Raw genomic sequence first — 19677 nt, 5'->3', positions numbered from 1 at the left:
AAGACACTGATGACATTGATTTTGTTTTATTTTCAAACTCGACAGCGTAGGAGTCGACTGTCCCCTTTTGATGATCTGAATCCTTTTCATAAATGTTTTAATCAAAGTTTTATTCACAATAAAGTCTGAATCTTCTACACTGCCTAAGGTGATTAGTGAAGAAAACCTATGTGCTCAGATGATCAACTGCAGGATAATTTGCTCCTATACTGGCTTCTGCTGCCTGTGTTTCCACATAATATACACATGCATATAATAATGATCCTATAGCATAAGTAATTTCACAGTGGTGAGAGGAGAGTCAGAGTCAGCTTTATAAGCACCTCAGTCTCTTGTGAGTCTGCTCACAGATGCACACCGACCCCCAGTGCTCAGCCTTGATATATGCTGGGACATATGCTTAGTATTTTTGTGCATCATTTCCTTATTACTACCCTGTCTTGAAATAATAAAGTATACTTATTTTGAATCCTCAGATTGGGGTGGCAGCGGCTCAGGAAAAAAGTGAGTCTTCTACCAATCAAAAGCTTAGTCATTCATTCCCCAGCTAATCTATTTTGCATGTTGAAGTATTTTTCATGAAGATGCTGCCCCTCTGGTTTCTCCCAATGTGGATGTGTCCACAAATGTTCATCATGCTGCTTAGGTGTTGGGAAAAGAGCTTGTATGAATGTTTGCATGACTGCATGGATTGAATTGGCTTGCAGTAAAAAAGCACTTTGATTGCACTTTGACTACTTTCAGTCCACTGACAGTCACAACTAAAATGTTGCTCTTATTCTGGACATGTGGTTAATGTGGGTGACTTTTGGTGGAATATCTGCTTCTAGGTCGTTTCCTATATGAATAAATAAAATACTCATTTGTTCTGTTTTCTGAAGAAGTAAAACCATGCAGCATCGTTTCATGTTGCTGTTCACGTCGTCTGAAAAACAAGATATTATGACCTCTTAGCAATGAAACATTCTGCTTTCAAATTTCCTCTGAAGTGCAGAGTTTGATGTATTTGAGGTATTTCTTGCAGTGCATATCGCAACCAAGACAACCAAGAGCAGAATTGCCATTTGCTGTTTCTGTGCTTAAGATTTAAAATTAAAATCAAACAGAGACAGTCAAACATAAAAAGTGAACAACGTGAAACCTTGCAACAGAAGATGAAAAGAGAAGATGTGTTTTTAAAAAGCTCAAAATGAGACCAGTGTGACAGGAAGTTTACTTTTGAGTCTCTTCCGTGTTAACCAATCAGATTTCTTTCATGGCCCAACCCAACATGCTCCTTTCACCAACTTAACTTACTGAAAAACCCCGAGAAGGAGCAGTGTCAAGATGGTGGTGTTATGGATGATATTACTTCTTCTTCATCATGGGAGTAAGTGCTAATTTCTTCTGTCATTTGTCATTTACGTTGAATAGATTTGTCAGGATTTATCAATAATTATGTTAATAATAATTTTAAGATATTCGTCTAAAACAAAATTTTGTTTTTCTTCATTTTGTTTTAACTCAGATTCTCTGGTTCCAGTGAAAATGGTTCAGCTTGGTGAACCAGCAACCTTAAAGTGTGATATATCCAAAGACATCAGGAGTAAAGTATACTGGTACAGGCAGAGTGTTGGGGATACACTTAAATTTATTGTGAGACTATATCGAGATACAGAACCTGTGTATGCTTCTCCATTTTTGAAATCAAGATTTTCTGCAAAGAATGCAAACAATTTTAGCAAACTGACTATTCTGGAGACAATCAAAGAGGATGAGGGAATTTATCATTGTGGAACCACAGCATGGCATAATCTTGAATGGAGTGGGACATATTTGTTAGTTAAAGGTAATAAACAGACCAACTTTTACAGACTTTTTAATCTTTCAGAGTATTTCTTGAAGAATGTCATTGTAATACATTTTATATTATGCAGGAAACACTGAAAGGACATCAAACTATATTGTTGTACAGCAGCCGATAGAATCAAATCCACTGCGTCCAGGAGACACAGCAACTCTACAGTGTTCAGTTCTCTCTGATTCTGAGAACAAGACGTGTCCAGGAGTGAATAATGTTTTCTGGTTCAGAGCTGGATCTAATAAATCTCATCCAAACATCATTTACACTGATGGAAATAGAACTGATCAATGTGAGAAAAGATCTGACCATCAGGATAGATGTGTTTATCGCTTCTCTAAGAACGTCAGCTCCTCTGATGCTGGGACTTACTACTGCGCTGTGGCCACATGTGGGGAGATATTATTTGGAAACGGAACTACAGTTGAACTTGGTATGATTTTGTTTTATTTGCTGGCATTTATACTAAACTATGTTAATATCAAGATAAGTTATAAGACCTTTTAAGAATGTAATTTTTGTGTTCTTTTTTGTAGAGCGAACAACACAACTCGTGTTTAATCAAATGGCAATATTAATAAGCTGTTTGGCCATTTCAGTCATTGGAAATGTTTTCCTCATCTGCAGACGAAGCGTATGTAAGAAAAGTAAAGGTAAGTGTTATCTGAAGGTAAAGAGTCATGCCTTTTACAAACAAAATCTTTAAATGAGTTTTCCTATAACACCATAAGGTAAATTAATTGTTAATGAATCTGTACGACACCTCCTTCCCCACAGTGACTGCCTTTACTTTGTGTATCTGAATTTGTTTAATGCATGTATCTATGTCTATGAGTGAGATTTTTGTGACAATAAATTCACAAGGTAATATCACATTTAGTGCATTTCACTATTATAATTTATTGTTACAATGTATATTTTAAGGATACGAAAGCGCTGTGACAGAAGTCCAAACCGACAATTTGTTCCAATCAGTAAGTACGAGAAATTACAGCTGTTCAGTTCACATATGTCTAAAGAGTTCCTCATCACAATCTAAACTATGTTTGTGTGTTCTTATTATAACACAGACTGAAGCTGATATAAACTACGCTGCACTGAATTTCTCTGAACGAAAAACCAGAGGAAGAAGGAAGAGGGAGTTTACTGAGACTAGTGTCTACTCCTAAATGTTGATGAAGTATCAACATATTGAGTATGTCCTTGAAAATAAACCTGACATCCTTTTACAGAGTCTATGTTTGTGACTTTTTGGTATTGTTAGTTTCAGTCTTTGTCATAAATTTGCTTCATCACTAATGCAATTTGTGCTGTCAGTATTTGTTGTACTTGTGACATGAGTAGTTTTTTATCTGTGAAAAATGGTTGCCTTGGTTTTCACATTTAGAAGAAGATTACATTTAGTCCCTATGGGGGTAGGGTGGGGGTCAGTTTTATTTTAAGGGCTGGGGCTGGTGTTGGGATGTTTAATTACTTTGCACAAGAGTTCTTTCAGAATAAATACACATCTATGTGCTTATTTCACCTTCTGTCACTGTCCTGGATCTTCACTCAACTGTTTTGAGTTGCACTTTCTTGTTCTTAGTTAAGCGTATCCTGAGTTTCCTCAGATCTTTGTCATGTCCAGTGTGTGAATGTGCGTGTGAATGTGCGTGTGAATGTGTGTGTGAATGGGTGGATGACTGAATGGAGTGTAAAGCGCTTTGGGGTCCATAGGGACTAAGTAAAGCGCTATACAAATACAGGCCATTTACCATTTACCATGCCGTCGTTATATCCTTCATGTTGCACACGCTCTATCAGTCAGCGTTAGCATTTCAGTAAGCCTACTCATACCCTATTCAGTTGCAATTACAAGATGAGTAGCCTCGTTCTCTTAGCATTGAGCCTAAACCTTGGACTCATGATATTATGATGGTTTCCAATGTTCAGCCAGTCCGAGTGTATGGGATTCACATGTTACTTCATTTCAGTGTTTCTTTATATTATCATTTTATAAATGTGTTGTAAGTTATTTCATCAACAGTTTGATAAAATGCACATTTTGCACACTGCTATCTGCTTGCTTGCCTTGCAACCAACATGCACTAGGTGCTAACAAAGCTATCTGTTAACCCTTTAAGACCTACCATAGAACCAAGTCCGCCAGAGCTTATATTCTATTTTTACATGCTGAGGAGCCATTTTTGGGAGCATTTCAAGTTGCTATACATCAATACAACAATTATAGCCCAGATTTTAATAATATGTATTCATTAAGTGCATAGTAATTACATAAATTGCAAAAAAGTGCAAAAAAACTACAAAAAAATTGAAAATCGTTTTTGCTTTTTTAACATATATTTCTAGTTAGAGAAATTTAAGAGGCTTATCCCTCAAAACTGTAAATACAAAAAAGTTTCCTACCACAGGAAATTTATTTTGAGTGACTTCATAGTTGTATTTTTGAAATACAAAAATTTTTATATACTGCAGGAAAAACGAATATAAATATTATAATGCAAATTTGCAAAAAAGCAGCATATGCATCAAAATAAACTATTTCCAGCAGTGCAATATGAGTCCTAAGCATCCCAGAAACGACACAGAAAGTCATAAAGTCAAAGATAACTTTTAAAAACACCAGTATAGGCTCATGAGGCCCTGATGGTAAAAAAAAAAACTACATTTCCGCAAAAATGACGTCACTTCCGGTTTCGGGCAGGTAATGGCGGACATGCAAAAGTTCGCGCTGACGTCTATTCCAACGTAGGAAGTGTTATGAACAGCTGATCGGATCGGCAAAGCGTGTTTCTGGAATATTATGTTTTTGTTGCTGCAAGTGCTTTTTATGCAGTTTTTGCAAAGCTATATGGGGAAGGAAACTGTGACCTAGGACAAGCTGATGGCATAAGATGTAAGTACAACTCCTCTGGTTTCATATGCAAAAAAATTATTGCGCTAGCTCACATGGTTGCAGAGCTACCGGGATTTAAAAATAGTTACGCAAAACGGAGCGTGCCCGCTCCGACCGGCTCTAAAGGGTTAATAGGTACAGAGTCTGCCAGAATATTAAATAAGGACCAAGCAATCATCAGTCTGCAGAATCTGATTGTTGTTTATGTTTTGAAACAACAAACTTTACATTATCTTAATAAGCTGTCATGTTTTCATCTTATGAGGCAGCACGGTGGCACGGTGGTTAGCACTGTTGCTGCACAGCAAGAAGGTTCTGAGTTCGATTCCAACATCAGGCCGGGGTCTTTCTGTGTGGAGTTTGCATGTTCTCCCCGTGTTTGCGTGGGTTCCCTCTGGGTACTTCGGCTTCCTCCCACTGTCCAAAGACATGCAGCTTGTGGGGATAGGTTAATTGGATAATCCAAATTGCCAATAGGTGTGAATGTGAGTGTGAATGGTTGTCTGTCCCTGTGTGTTGGCCCTGCGACAGACTGGCGACCTGTCCAGGGTGTACCCTGCCTCTCGCCCTATGACAGCTGGGATAGGCTCCAGCGCCCCTGAAAAAGGATAAGCGGGAGCGAATGGATGGTTTTCATCTTACATCGAAGCTGCAATCCCTATTAAGGATACGTCAAACTTAAATTTAGTATCACTTCATAATCAGTGTCAAGGTACAGTTTAGGTTCAATAATAAATTTGAAAAGAGAACCTTCAGCATTTGCCACCATCATTCTGCAGAATCCTGTAAGTAACACCCTACAAGTTGTCACACCATCTAGCTAAGTCTTGGTTTTAATCTAAAGCATATCCTCTTGTGGAATGTCATGTTCATGTCAATTTTATGTATATTTAAAGTGTCTCATGAAACATAAAGGAGAATATAAAATTCACTAACACTAAATTATGATTGATATTTATTTCAGTTTGATTTACTCAACTCAAATCTGATAGTACATAATATAAAGATCCACATAATCTTAACATATATATTTTTGATTTAAATAGCCAGCATTACAAAACATATGTCCCATCTCTAGCCTAATCTATTTTGCAGTGCTACTAACAATAATATATCAGCACGAAAATTGTTAAATATTCATTCTTGATGAGGAGAGCATTTTACTGGTAGTCTATCATGCCAGAATATATGCTGTCATCTGGTAGCTCCCACTTATTCTTCCATTTTTTAGCTTTTCTCGAGGGGAAGTCCAGCGCCGCATAGTTGACTCCTACTTCTTCACCGTCCTGCAGATTATTAACAGAAATTAGAAGACAGAAAACAGAATTGGAATTTAATAACCATTTTAAAACAGTTTTACAATTTATATTAAACACACAGAACATAGTCATAGTTTGAAGTTGAACGTGAAGTGTGATACTGAGGCCCAGTCAAACTCTTTTCATGCCTAAACTTTACTAAATCTCCCACAGTTTACTTTTAGCAACTTTTTGAAAGGATGTGAGGTAAAGTCGATTACTACCCTGTAGTTTTGCCTGTATCTCAGTATGTCTCGGTTTTCTCATAGAAAATGCTAGCTGTGTGTTTCAGCCCTAAGAATCTGCATTGACTTTGCCACCCATGGCATCTGTCCAGTGTAGGATGCTAACATTATGATCATGTTTTTTGCAGTATTTACAATATGTACCACATTACTCAGTTGATCTGCAGTTGATCTACCCTGGTCATTGATTGGAGGCTGAGTGGAGACGGTTTCTCCTCCTGTTCAGAAAAAGAAAACATTAAGAGTGATTTATTTTTAAAGCCTTTTAGGTCAGATCCAAGAAGCTAATTATCAAGATTATAGTAATACTGCATAGGGCATCCATTTGCTCTAAAAACAGCTTCATTCATGGAAACATTCATTTGAGAGTTTAGTCTTTCCTAAATGAAGCTTATAAGGAAGCTCTGTAGTCACACTTATGTTTGCTTCCTGGGTATTTGCTGGTTAGTTTATGCTTTACATCACTTCCACTTTCCCACACTACCATTGTTCCAATGCTGACATCACTGGTCTGGTCCAATCATCTTTCTGTCCACCTTCTTCAGGCCATTCAGCCTCCACTCCGCATACATTAAATCTCACTGTTAATCTGTCATCCTGCCTTGCAAACACCTTTGTGAAACCCACCTCCTCCCTATCCCTGCCTCTCTCATGTCCAGCCAACTTTCCATCTTCATCTCCACCACCAGTGTTTCATTCTGCTGCAATGGGGCATCAGAGTCCAATCTCCAAATAGTTTAAGTGAATTCTGCATATCAATAAATCATTTTTAATTCCTTATTGAGCTTGTACCTGAAGATTCATACTGCTAAACTCTTGCTTTACCACTTCTGAAATAGACTATTAGATTAAAATCTGTCTGCTGAAATGACTGCTTAGGTCAAGTGGAGTCATTGTCATGCTAATGAAAGCAGTTTGAAAGCACTTGTGCTTAACGTTTGAGTAATCTATGTTTTTGACTCATCCAGAAAGTCGCCACTTAAAGTTTGGTGACATAGATATGTAAGGACTCACACGGCAGGTCTGATCGATCCATGCAGTTGATAATAATTCTAATTCTGACCAAAATGTATCACGCCGTGCATTACTGGGTGCAGAGCACAGGACTGCAGTTCAACATGGTGTCTGTTAGATTTTGTTCCAAGTTACAGTTTCCTACAAAGAACCAACTCTATTTTAAGATATTTTGTTTAATACATAGCTATGTCCTGGTTTTAGTAGCATTTCTTAATGCTTTATCATGTGATTCGTTAGTTCAGTAGCAAAGCCTTGTTGAGTCCAAAGCTGTGTTGAATTTCTGATGTGAAACATTAAGGCAGTTCTAAAGGCAACCGGTACTAGCAAGGTAACTATTACTGTATACTAATGTTATACTATTAATGTGTATACACACAAATGTGGTGTAATGGAAATGTGATGCACCACTGTACCTTTGGACTGTTCACAAGTTGGCTTCTTTTTTCTGGAGACAATCAGACCAAAATTTACAAGCACAGAGAAGATCAGCAGCGTCACAAGCACAGCACTGAGCGGGAACTCATCTGGAACGAGAAAACATCCCAGCAGACACTTTACATCCCATTTATGTAATTGTGTACTAGCGCACATCTACATGACTCACTGTTAGACCCAATTAAATTTCATGCAGATGGCTTTTATTGATTTATATTAATTACTAATATTTTACTCATTACCAAGTTAATAACAATAAAAAATAAAATCATTCTCTCCTCGTAGTTTATGGAAAATTGCCTACAGACAATGTTTTTTCTCATCAACCTCAGCTGCACTTTTTTTAACTACACAACAGAGTGTATTGCAATCCAAGGTTCATGGATAATGAATTATGTTGAGCTGAAAGTAAAAGTTTTCAGCATCAGTAAGGCAGATGTCTTTGGACTTGACTTTATCACCACGGTAACATACGATAAAAACACAATCTTGTCTGTAGCAGGTTATATTAGTTTCATTTCGCTGAAAGTCCAATATTTTAGCTAATTATTTTTAGTGAAAGTAAGCTTTAAGAGCAATAAGGATTATCGACTGAAGGAAAACATTTTATACACATGTCACTTGTTAGGTCGTATCATAATAACACCACCATATGAAACTGAAGTTAAAGTAGTACTGCTTGTGTGACATATATGACTTATTTTTATGTTTTGTCTTAATGCTTCCAGGTGTTTTTACATAGCTGCAATTAGAGCTAATAGAGCTCAAGTAAAAGAAAATTATCAGTTACATTTGTTAAGTACTACATTCCTTTTCCCCCCATTCCTCTAATAATGTTCTGATTGGACAAGTTTTTTTAATTGTGTCCCCTTTGTGTAATTGTGCAGAGGTTAAATCTAGGTTAACAGAAAAAGATGAACATGATACCTGTTATCTCTGACTAGATTTTAGGTTTTCTCAAATCCAGCTACCACAAAGAAGGCCTGGCTATGTTCAGCTTGCTTCATAGTGCAACCCTCTACTGAACATCAACACGTTATTATTTAGCTGTTCCAAGTATGGCTTCACAGATCTTTAATGGGGTTTTCAAAAAACCAAAACTAATACTAACTTGTCTGTATTCTTTATTTTATTATCAAGCGTTGTATTTTGAGATTGTATTGCATCCTAAGTGTTTGTGGCCTCTAGCTTGACATACTTAAAATAAAACCATCTAAACTAAATGCATATAACAATATGGACAGCTAAGATGCAGAGGCCTTTAGGTGACACAGAACGCTGCAGGAAATGAGTAGAAAACATTCACATAAAAGAACAGAAAAAGAACAAAGACAGCAAAGGCAACAAAGGCAGCAAAATGGCACCTGCAATATGACAAACACAAACAGTCTGCGGGCTGTAAGCCTTGAGAACATTATATGTTTATATAATGTATTTAGAATTGTCAGAACCTCAAGCTGATCTAGGTAGAGTTGCTTTATTAGAGGCCTGAAACTAGCATCTGAAGACTTCCAGTATATATTCACAGAAATACAGGCAACAATGATCACTATAAATAATAATATTTTAAATAAGACTTTAAAAACATACTTGTCACCACTTTTGTTCCTTCACCAAACAGGATCTCACTGCATGTGACAACAGCACAGTAGTACGTCCCAGCATCAGATGAGTTTGTTACAGTTTTGGACAGACTGTAGTCACATCTCCCGTCCTCTTTATTTCTGAGACTGCCGTGGTAAATGACGCCTGGATGGGATTCTGATCCACCTTTGAACCAGTGCACTTTGTCTTCATCTGGACACTGATCTGTGTCATTCTCGTTCTTGGAGAGGAGCGAACACTGCAGAGTCATTGTATCACCCAGCTTGACTGACTCCATGTCTGGAGTTTGTTTCACAGTTACAGATTTAAGTTGAGTTTTAGGATCTGTGTGATTCACAAAAATACATGTCTGTATTTGGTTTGATTTTGACACAGATATAGAAAGAAAACAATAAAATGAATATACTTTACCTTTCACTGCCAAAATTGTGCCATTTATAAATTCTGGTTCATATACCGATCCTGCATGACAGAGGTAAGTTGCTTCATCTTCTTTGCTTACATTTCTTATGATAAGAGAATACACATGACCTACTTTTGTGGCACTGAATCTTGAGTTGTTAAATTGTCCACTGAGGGATATTCTTCCATAAGTTCTTTTAGCAACTGTTTCAAGCAAGTATCCAAAATTCAACTTATACCAGTAAGAAAACTCTGCATTATTTTTCACACATGTCAGATTCACATCATCTCCAAGTTTAGCCTCATGTAAAGACATCTGCTGAGGAATCTCTCTCATTTCAATCAAAGCTGAAGAAAAGAAACCAACAGTAGCAGTTAGAACATGACAGGACAAAATACTTAAAAATATGTATAATCATCATGCAGTTTAAAATATTACAGAGCCTTATACAATTTGTCTTATATGATTTACAATGCTACATCCCACAGTACAGAAAAAGTAAACTCACACAATGTACTTAGAAGAATCAAAGGAACCAGTCTTCCGATCATTGTGGTACCTCAACCTTCTCTTGCACAACTGATGTCTTCCCACTCAAAGGAAGATTTAGTCACAAGAGGATCAAGGTTTAGAAAGTCGAAATCACAGTGATTGGCTGAAACACAGAAAATGCACTTCCTGTAATATTTTACAAGCCCTTTACAGTGAATATAGGCTGTTCTGTTTGTTTTCAAAGATAATTCTCCAGGAAGAGTAACATAATCTGCATTTGAAAACCTGAATTATATATACATGGAAATACAGTTGTATTCAAAACAAAATTGTGTTTTAGTTTGTTTATGATGAACAATCCACACAAGATAACCACAGAAATCTTGAGCAGATAGTTTTACCAATCATTTGAACAAAGATTTAGGAGACTATGATTATCCTCATACCCTCAAACACCAATGAACAACAACTGACAGTTTTTTTTATTAAAATAATATATTTTTTATTATTTTATTATATCTCATCTCACACCCTGAAGTTGACCTTACACTTTCCATAATTTACATACCAACCATGCAAGCAAAACCATCCTTATACCCAAATTACAGATTTTGGCTTTAAATTTAGTATCCAGACTTAAAAAATGCAGAGAGCCACAACTAAATAAATAATGATCAATCAAACAAAGTTAGGTTGGTTGTGCCCAACAGCAGATCCTCTTTGCATTTGCTGTGACTGACAAACTCAACTGGATAGTTGCTTTCAGATGTAGCTACAATACTGCACACATGTAAGATGTAAATACCCTATTAGAAGGTTTGTTCACTAAAAAGATTAACTTTGTTTTAGTCATTTTTTATGTTTTGTTTGAGCATCTGAAACAACAGCAAAGCCTGAGTTGTCTATCTGTAATCAAAAAGATCAGCACTCCCCTCATTGACCAAAGCAGTACAAGAGATCTATAATGCCTTACATTTGTTTTTGCGGGGATCAGAATGAGTGTAAGCAAAACTTATCTCAACTTTTATCTGCAGTGCAGCTGTTTGCTTCCTGCAACTCTCCGTCTCAGTCACACAGCCCAGCCCAACGTTTTTTGTCCCTTATATGCGTGAATTAATAATCTTGCTATCAATTGTGCAAAGAAAGTATAATATTATAGCAAACCTACATTTTATTTCCCTCTATGCTGGCGTTGTCTCATGGCAATCCATGTGACAGTAATTGTTTCATACATTCAGTAAGCTAACCGTTAACTTCGGTCTCAAGAAATAACTTCTCATACACAGCATGTTCTGATCTTTCTCTAAGCAGCTTTTGTTTTATTCATTGTTTTCTAAACCCACTCAAATAAAGCAAAGCTTAATATTAAAGCAGTATAAATGGAGGTGTAATTCATTATTTACATGACTGAGTTTAACTGCCAACTCTTGTCCAAGAACATGAATCATTGGATTAAATTTTGTATAATACTAAGTGCTTTGCGACTTTGTTTTCAGTGCAGTTGTCTACTGAGGTTACTGACGCTACTGGACTCCCACTCAAAAACAAATATGTAATGAAGTAAAATACTGGTGTTTGTCTTTGGGTTTGTTAGGTTTCGGGTGGTTTAGGGTATAATTTCAGTATTTTCAAGAATCCTGTTAATTCTTGTAACTTAGCTTTTGTATGTGAAATGAATAAAGTTTGTTCCTTTTTACCCTTTCAAGCTATGTGTGGATGTTAGTTTGATTTTAATTTATAAACTTTTGTGATTTTTCAAAACCTGCACCACATATTGACTAAAATATTTCCATAGTGCAAATCAATTGCTTTATTGCTGAAATGAAAGATGAAACTTTGAATGAAACTGAAATAAAGCGTGAGAAATAAATGCGGCTTATGATATTAAAGTTCTTCTTTGGAGCAAAAGGAGATCAATTAACTAAACTCATGTTTTGATGGTTAAAGTTCACTGTACACATGCTGGTTGGTGGGCCTTACCACTTCAGAGCAGAATGGTAATCCTCTAATCTCAGGAAATGAGACATGAGACACTACAGGTTACATAAATAAATAATGAAACCCCAGTGTTTGAGTTTTATTGTATTTTGCTTTCCACTTGTGTTCTAGTTTCAGTTTAATTGACCTTATTAAGTGCTACGATGCCTAGGTTGCTGTGTTAGTCCTTTGCTTTGTAGATCTTTTTGTGTCTTCTCCCCTGTTCTAAGTCTCCCTGCTTCATGTCTACCTGTCATGTTTCATGTCTCTGTGGTCAAATTCCTGTCATGTCTCGTAATGTTTCCTGTTTATTTTTGGAAGTCTTGTTTCCATGTTCTATGTACTTAGTTTTCACTTCCACTGTGGCATCATTATGTTCATCCTAGTCAGCTGTTTCCTCATGTGTCTCCACTTCCCCCGGTCACCTCATGTGTGTATTTAAGCTCACAATCTTCCTGCGTTCAGTGTGGTGTCGTCTGTGTTCCCTCCCCCATGTCTCATTTTAGACTTCATAGTGTCCCTTCATGTTTCATAGTATTATCAGTCTTCATAGCTTTCATTGTCTCTCTAGTCTTGTCACAGTTTATTCATAGTTGTCTCAGTTTGGTCTCAGCCTGTTTGCTTTATTTTTGTATGCTTAAGTATCAGCCCCCAAAAAAGGCTCATTTTTCGTTAAAGTTAATTCCGTCTCCTCGTCAGTGTCCGCACTTGGGTCCTCCACTCATTCTTTACTCGGTCTGCCTCCCGCAGACCGTGACCACAAATTCCTATTTTATTTAAATAAACATGTACTGAGAAAATGTCAGGTTTAAGTAATACATGGATTTTGAATGTATGTAAAAATAAAACATGATGATTAAAATGTGGAAGTGAGTGAGAGAGAGTGAGTGGACTGAAAGAGTAGGCTTTAGGATATTTGCTTTTTCTCCAATTGAGTTTCTGAATTTCTGAGTGAACTTCCTGAAAACCATCAGTCTTTTAGACCACATCCCCACAAGACTGAAAAGGAAGTCATACCACTGATCAACGCGTTAATCTCTATTTATCAGCTATGTACCACAGGCCTTCAATATGGCAGTATTTAAAATTTCACTTACATGTCATTACTTGACACTGTGTCAGTTATAGGCCAATCTCAAACCTTACCTCTTATCTCAAAAATTCTTGAAAGGGTAGCTAACTGATCATCTGCTGAGGGATGGTTTATTTGAAGATTTCCAATCAAGTTTCAGAGCTCATCACCGTAACAAAACAGAATTTGTGAACGTTACAAATGATCTTCTTATGGCCTGTGACAGTCGATTCATCTCTGTGCTCATCCTGTTGACGATAATATTTTACTTCAGCAATCATAGCATGCTGTAGATATTGAAGGTTCTGCACTGCAGTGGTTTGAATCACATCTATCTAATAGACTCAGGATCAGTTGAAGACATAAAATACGGCCGAAAAATGGCCGAAAAGGCAGAACTGAACTGAACCCAAACGCAGAAACCCAAAGCGGAGGTGGCACAGTGTTTAACAATGTTTATTGATCTAGCACTGGTTGAACTTGACAGTAGCTGGAAACAGTGGGAGAGCTATGGTACAAGAAAACAAGGTAAGTAAAGCATGTCGCAACAAGAACATGGAGCATGGAGAGCCGATTACCAACTGCCAGTGAAGGAACGTCAGCGTAGAGCTTAAATCTCTCCAGCCTGATCGCCTCAGATCAGCTTCAGGTGAGTGGAACTGCTGAAGAGATGACAGGCCTGCCAAGGAAACTCAAGAACCTGGTGGGAATTTCCAGCCAATCATATCGTGACAGCATATATATTCACTGCTACGTGGATAGCACCCAAATGAATCTACCCATGAAGCCAGATAACACACACCAATTGGTTGAACTGCAGTGTACTGCAGGAACGTCTTCAAGATATAAAGATCTTGATGACGCCTAATTTTCTGCTTTTATATTCAGATAAAGCTGAAGTTATTGGTAGTTTTTGACCGGGATGTGTCCTTCAATGTGTATAATAAACAAATATATAGGACACATCCAGCACACATCCTGTCTTAGAGTGATGCTGAAATAGTAGTTCATGCATTTATTACTTCAAGGCTGGACTATTGCAATTCATTTTTATCAGGATGCCCTAAGAACTCTGTGAAAAGCAAGAACTAACAGGGACTAGAAAGAGGAAGCATATTTCTCCTATGCTGGCTTCTCTTCTCTTCTCTTCTCTTCTCTTCTTGGCTTCCTGTTAAATCCAGAATTAAATTTAAAAATCCGTCTCCTCACACACAAGGTCTAGAATAATCAGGCCCCATCTTATCATATAACCTTATAGTACCATATCACCCCAATAGAGCACTTCGCTTTTAGACTGCTGTTGTACTTGTCGTTCCTAAGATATTTAAAAGTAGTATGGGAGGCAGGGCTGCGTTGTCGTTGGGAATATGACCCCCTATGAGCAAGCACTTTGGGGACAGTAGGAAGAAACCTCCTGCAGAACGGGGCTCAGGGAGGGGAGGCTGTCTGCTCTGACTGGTTGGGGCAAGAGAAGGAAGACAGGATAAAAGACACGCTGTGGAAGAGAGCATGAGATTAATAACAAGTATGATTCAATGCATAGAGGTCTACTTACAAAGTGCTCTAGTGCGAAGTGCTCTAATAGGGTGATATGGTACTACAAGGTCATTAAGATAAGATGGGGCCTGATTATTTAAGACCTTGTATGTGAGGAGCAGGATTTTGAATTCAATTCTTGATTTAATGGGGAGCCAATGAAGGGAAGCCAATATAGGAGAAATCTGCTCTCTCTTTCTAGTCCCTGTCAGGACTCTTGCTGCAACACTTTGGATTAACTGAAGGCTTTTCAGGGAGTTTTTAGGACTTCCTGATAATAATGAATTACACTCGTCCAGCCTGGAAGTAATATTTGCATGAACTAGTTTTTCAGTGTGACTCTGAGACATGAAATGTTCTTATTTTAGAGATATTGTGCAAATGGAAGAAAGCAGTCCTATATATTTGTTTAATATGTGCATTGAAGGACAACTGAAGCGAAAGGTACAGTGGGTAGATTAACCACAGAACCCAGTCACTCAATTAAGCAACCAGGCTGGTGAGTCACCTGTAAGGTCACAATTTGCCTCCAATCATTCTGATGCACAGATAAATATACGTGACACTAATTAAGGACAAAGACACATAGTGAAATTAAATGCAAAACAGAGGAGACTTTTAACTACAAAATGAATTAAGAAGTAATTCAAATTGGAAACATCTCAGAGAGACTTGACAAAAAGACAACACAAAGCAGGCCGATCTAATAAATACTGGAAAATGAGTTAGTAGAAAGCAGAATACAGACATATGAACAGAACTCAGAATGCAAAAACATAGAAACAATAAAAAAATCATCTTTAGATAACAATGAGAAACATCCAGTGTGTGAATGTGTGTGTGAATGACTGAATATAGTGTAAAGTGCTTTGGGGTCAATAGGGACTAAGCAAAGCGCTATACAGGCCATTTACCATAAAACTCTAAGTAACCCAACAAAAACCCACAGTATGACATGTACAGGTGCAATTCTGAAGAGTGTGAACCCTGTTGCACAGATAAAGGAATCATTCAGATGTTGCAAATGTTTTATCGTTGCTTAATCAGGACTCTGCAGAATTCACAAATTTTTGCATGACAGGTGCATAGACAGGAATCTTTTATGTGTGGAGAATATTGCTCTCGCTTGATGCATGTAAACTAGTTAACAATGACCAATGCACATGCAACTGTGCAGATACAGTTTGACAAAATCAACAAGGCTCTTGTACTTTCATTTCAAAGCACTGTGGTATAGGTACGTCAGCGTCTGTGAGAGAACAAGCAAAGCCACATGTGGCGGCTGAACTGTGCGATGCAGGCTGTGGCTGGCTACTTCTCTGCTTCCGACACCCCGCCAAAACCTGTTTACTCAGAACGCATATGAATTTTGGTATCAACAGGATATGTAGCTCACTGAAAACAAGCCTCGGCAAGCTATTTTTAGCTGTAACTGTTAACCTGATAGTTTTCAAATCTGCTGTACTGGACATTGTTTAATTAATGCATTAATGCAGAGGAGTACAAAAAGAACTGCTTTCAATCACAAACTCCACAGAAGTACAGCTGTGCTAAAGATCGAAATAAAAATAATTTCAGTCACGTTTTGAGAGTTAAAATGTGATGATGTTAAATATGTAACATATAAAGTTTAATCGATCAAAGGTCAGAAGAGGTTTGCAGACCACCAGGTTAACTTGGGTGTGATTGGGGAGAAAGTGAAGACAGATATTAGAAACCACAATGATTGCTGTCTGGTTTCTTATGAGGTGGGTCAGGGGATCAAAATATTTGCAGACCCACCAACCACAGTTTGGTTAAAAGTGAACAACCTTTGATTTTTAAACACTGTTCAAGTTTAGTTCATTTACCACAACAGGCTTCATAATATGTACAACATACTCTATGCTTTGAGAGTCTTGGTTTTGAAAAGCAAAAGGCTTTTGGCAAAAGGCTCTAACCCAATTCATACTGAGTAAAGGAAACTCATATAATCAATATGAATTTGGAACCAACTGAATGGCTCAGAAATGATAGCTTAACCTTTGAACTCTGTATGATGTTGTCAGGTACCAGCTGTGTTTTCCTGTTGTGTGCAATGTGTTCTTTAGCACTGGTGCTCTGACCCTCCAGTCGTGGCCACTGATAACAGCCACATTTACCAAACCTGCAACGTCCTCATTAGGAAACTGGAGGGGAGGTGGTTAGGGTTATTTCTGTTAAGAATTTGTGTTTCACTTCAACTTCCAGATAAATTATAGACACTATATGCAGCTAGATTAAAGTTAGTGAAATATTATAGTTTGAGTTAAAACACGTGCAACTGCCCTCCCTCACATATGCCATAGCAAATGGGCCTTGCAGTACACATGCCACATGACGCTTTGCATGCAAATGGGCCATTTTAGTAGCTTTGACAAATACTAATTGGCACCCCAGAGATAAGAATAAGATATAGCTAGTATTAAGGGACTATAATATCAGATAGCGATTTGCACAACTGATGGCTTCCTGTCTGTTGGCATCTCAAAACTTCAAGATAGGCACTAATCAGTTATTTAATATACTAATGTTTGTGGACGCTGTGCATAACATGGCTTACAACATAACTATGTTGCGTGACTAAGCAGTGCATTGCTTTTTCTAAACAAATTATGAAGGAAACCACATTGCTGCAATGGAAATTCTTACAGAACAGTCGTCATATCACATGTCAAGTGCTAACGTGATGTGCTACGAGTTGCTAGTGCACAAAATATTTGCTTTAACTTTAGTTGCCTTGCGGAAACAGGTTTAAAGTTAGCCCCTGCACAGGAACTAAAAATAGAAAGCAAGAGAGAAAAAAATACCCCCTGTGGATTCACAACACGCAACCACATTACTGCTGATTTTTCCACTCACTGCCTGTGAAACATCAGCTAAAGTATTGTGGATAAATTACCTATTCTAAGTTACTTGTTTATGTTTTTTACATAAAATGAACTCAATGCAAACAGATTGAAAATAAAACTCTGTATTCTTTTTTGTTAATAAAAGGAAGCTGGTATTATATGGATATGATGCAACAGAATTCACTCAAAGCAACAACATAACATGTATAAGACAGCCGACCAGCTCTCTGCAATGTTGATTTTTCAACTGAACACAAATTTGTTTGGCCTTTTTTTCATTATAAATTTTTTAAGTTATTAAGGTCAATTGTATAAATTATTTTAGAAATAAATTTGAAATATATTTTATTTCTATCTTCTTGATAGGGATAAAAGGCCATAATTAGTCATGTTACTACAATAAAAACTGTTGTTACATTAGCTCTCATTATTGAGTAAAATGAGTGTATAACAGTAATGATGTCTGCTCTTATTTGCTGCTGTCTTAAAGGACGACTGAGCTGAGGTCACTGCAGGCCCAACATGTTGACTAAGTTGTGACAAATGCTCTGTTGCCATCTGCTGGTGACTTATTGGTAATTTTACTTAAATATTTCTACGTTGTACAAGTATTATTTAAAAAATCAATACAACTATTATTCTAAACTATTAAATATACTATACTGAAATATAAGTTAAATGTAACTAATAAAAGAAGAGATTTTGACTGAATAAAAAGGAAATACAGAGGTTTTGAAGCAAGTGTTTTTTAACTTTTTACTGTTTATTTGCTCTAAGGTCAGCTACTAAAATTGAGTCCATTAAAGGTTTTTGTCTAGATGTTTGTTGCTGCCTGTTTTTTAATGGAGCAGTTACCTCATGTCATCTTTCATGGCAATGGCAAAGAAACGTTGTAGAAGCCTACTTGACATCAGTGTGAAATCAATAAACCACCAGCCATTTCTCTCCATGTGGGCCATTTTTATTGCACTCGTTTTTAATGCATTTTCTAACAAATTTAACTCCACATTTTAAAAACACTTCCCAGTTTCTTCCTTGAGGTTACAGCCAGCATTCATCCATATTAGGAGACGATTTGGAGAAAATTAAATGATTGCAGAAAATGGCTGTCAGATATGGATGATTTATTGTCATGTACAGTTGCCTGCACAATGAAATTAGGTAACAAAACCACAAAGTTGTGAAAGTAAAGAAAGCAATATACAAGAAAGAAGAAGAAAACCAATATAAGAATAAAGTTGAATATATCAAATATTCACATTCAAGCTCAACAGAATTGTCCAAACTGTTTTTGCTTTATGTACTATATTTCCCAGAGAAATATAAAGAAAGGGAACTGCTGCTCAAGACTTTTGCACGGTACTGTACATGCATTGCTAAATGTCTTGATGCATGCTCACACGTCCAGGTTAGGAAATCCCAAATAGTTGATTCCGTCAACTGCTGTGGAACTTTGGAAAAGAAAGTGGCGCGAAATGACGTGCAGCTGCACTACAGCGATGTTAAAGCAGCAGAGTTTACTTCTACGTTTACAAGACAAATTATTGAAATTAAATAACGATATTCATCGAGTTTAATTATTTTACAATGTAACACAAGTACATTGTAAGTAGCTGTGATTAAAATACCTAAAATGAACAGTAATTAGCTACTCTACTTTTTCAGTGGAAAAGTGATTTAATTACAGTAACGCATTACACCCAACACTGGCCTTACTGCTAAAGAACAAAATGCCCCTAAACTCAACATTCCTCTAAAGTGCAGAGCTTGAGGTATTTGATGCATTTCTTGCAATACTAAACCAGACATAGACAATCAAAAGTGAAAAGTGAACAAAGAGAATAAAAAGATAATATGCTTTAGAAACAGATGAGGTTAGGGAGTGTACACAGGGAGTGTACTTTTGAGTGTCTTCTGTGTTAACCAATCAAATTCCTTTCATGATCTAACCCAACACGCTCAGTTCACCAACTTAACTTGCTGAAAACCCC

At 37.0% G+C, this 19677-nt stretch overlaps 2 protein-coding genes across 3 annotated transcripts; one reads left to right on the top strand and one right to left on the bottom strand.

Moving 5' to 3' along the window:
* The first annotated feature begins 1325 nt into the window (after positions 1-1325).
* LOC146716769 (signal-regulatory protein beta-2-like) lies at positions 1326-3241 on the top strand. Its single transcript, XM_085468261.1, has 6 exons — positions 1326-1369; positions 1508-1828; positions 1917-2273; positions 2377-2493; positions 2765-2814; positions 2911-3241. The coding sequence occupies exons 1-6, from the start codon at positions 1327-1329 to the stop codon at positions 3007-3009; spliced, it is 987 nt and encodes a 328-aa protein (XP_085324387.1). The 5' UTR covers position 1326; the 3' UTR covers positions 3010-3241.
* A 2433-nt stretch (positions 3242-5674) lies between these two features.
* LOC146716768 (uncharacterized) lies at positions 5675-10322 on the bottom strand. 2 transcript variants are annotated; one of them, XM_085468242.1, is made up of 6 exons: positions 10248-10322; positions 9748-10086; positions 9322-9660; positions 7710-7820; positions 6424-6497; positions 5675-6022 (listed from the first exon to the last, which is right to left on the bottom strand). In XM_085468242.1, exons 1-6 carry the CDS (start codon positions 10288-10290, stop codon positions 5897-5899), a joined length of 1032 nt encoding a protein of 343 aa, XP_085324368.1. In that variant the 5' UTR covers positions 10291-10322; the 3' UTR covers positions 5675-5896. The 2 variants fall into 2 exon arrangements, with proteins under 2 accessions (XP_085324368.1, XP_085324376.1); XM_085468250.1 differs by having other exon boundaries at positions 5958-6022; positions 6432-6497.
* Between the last annotated feature and the right edge of the window lie 9355 nt (positions 10323-19677).

This window comes from Copadichromis virginalis, linkage group LG2 (genome assembly GCF_057382275.1).
Source record: "Copadichromis virginalis isolate Kocher_CV1m ecotype Utaka linkage group LG2, C_Virginalis_male_GT1.1, whole genome shotgun sequence".
Taxonomy (NCBI): domain Eukaryota; kingdom Metazoa; phylum Chordata; class Actinopteri; order Cichliformes; family Cichlidae; genus Copadichromis; species Copadichromis virginalis.
This window is presented reverse-complemented; position numbering and strand designations above follow the sequence as displayed.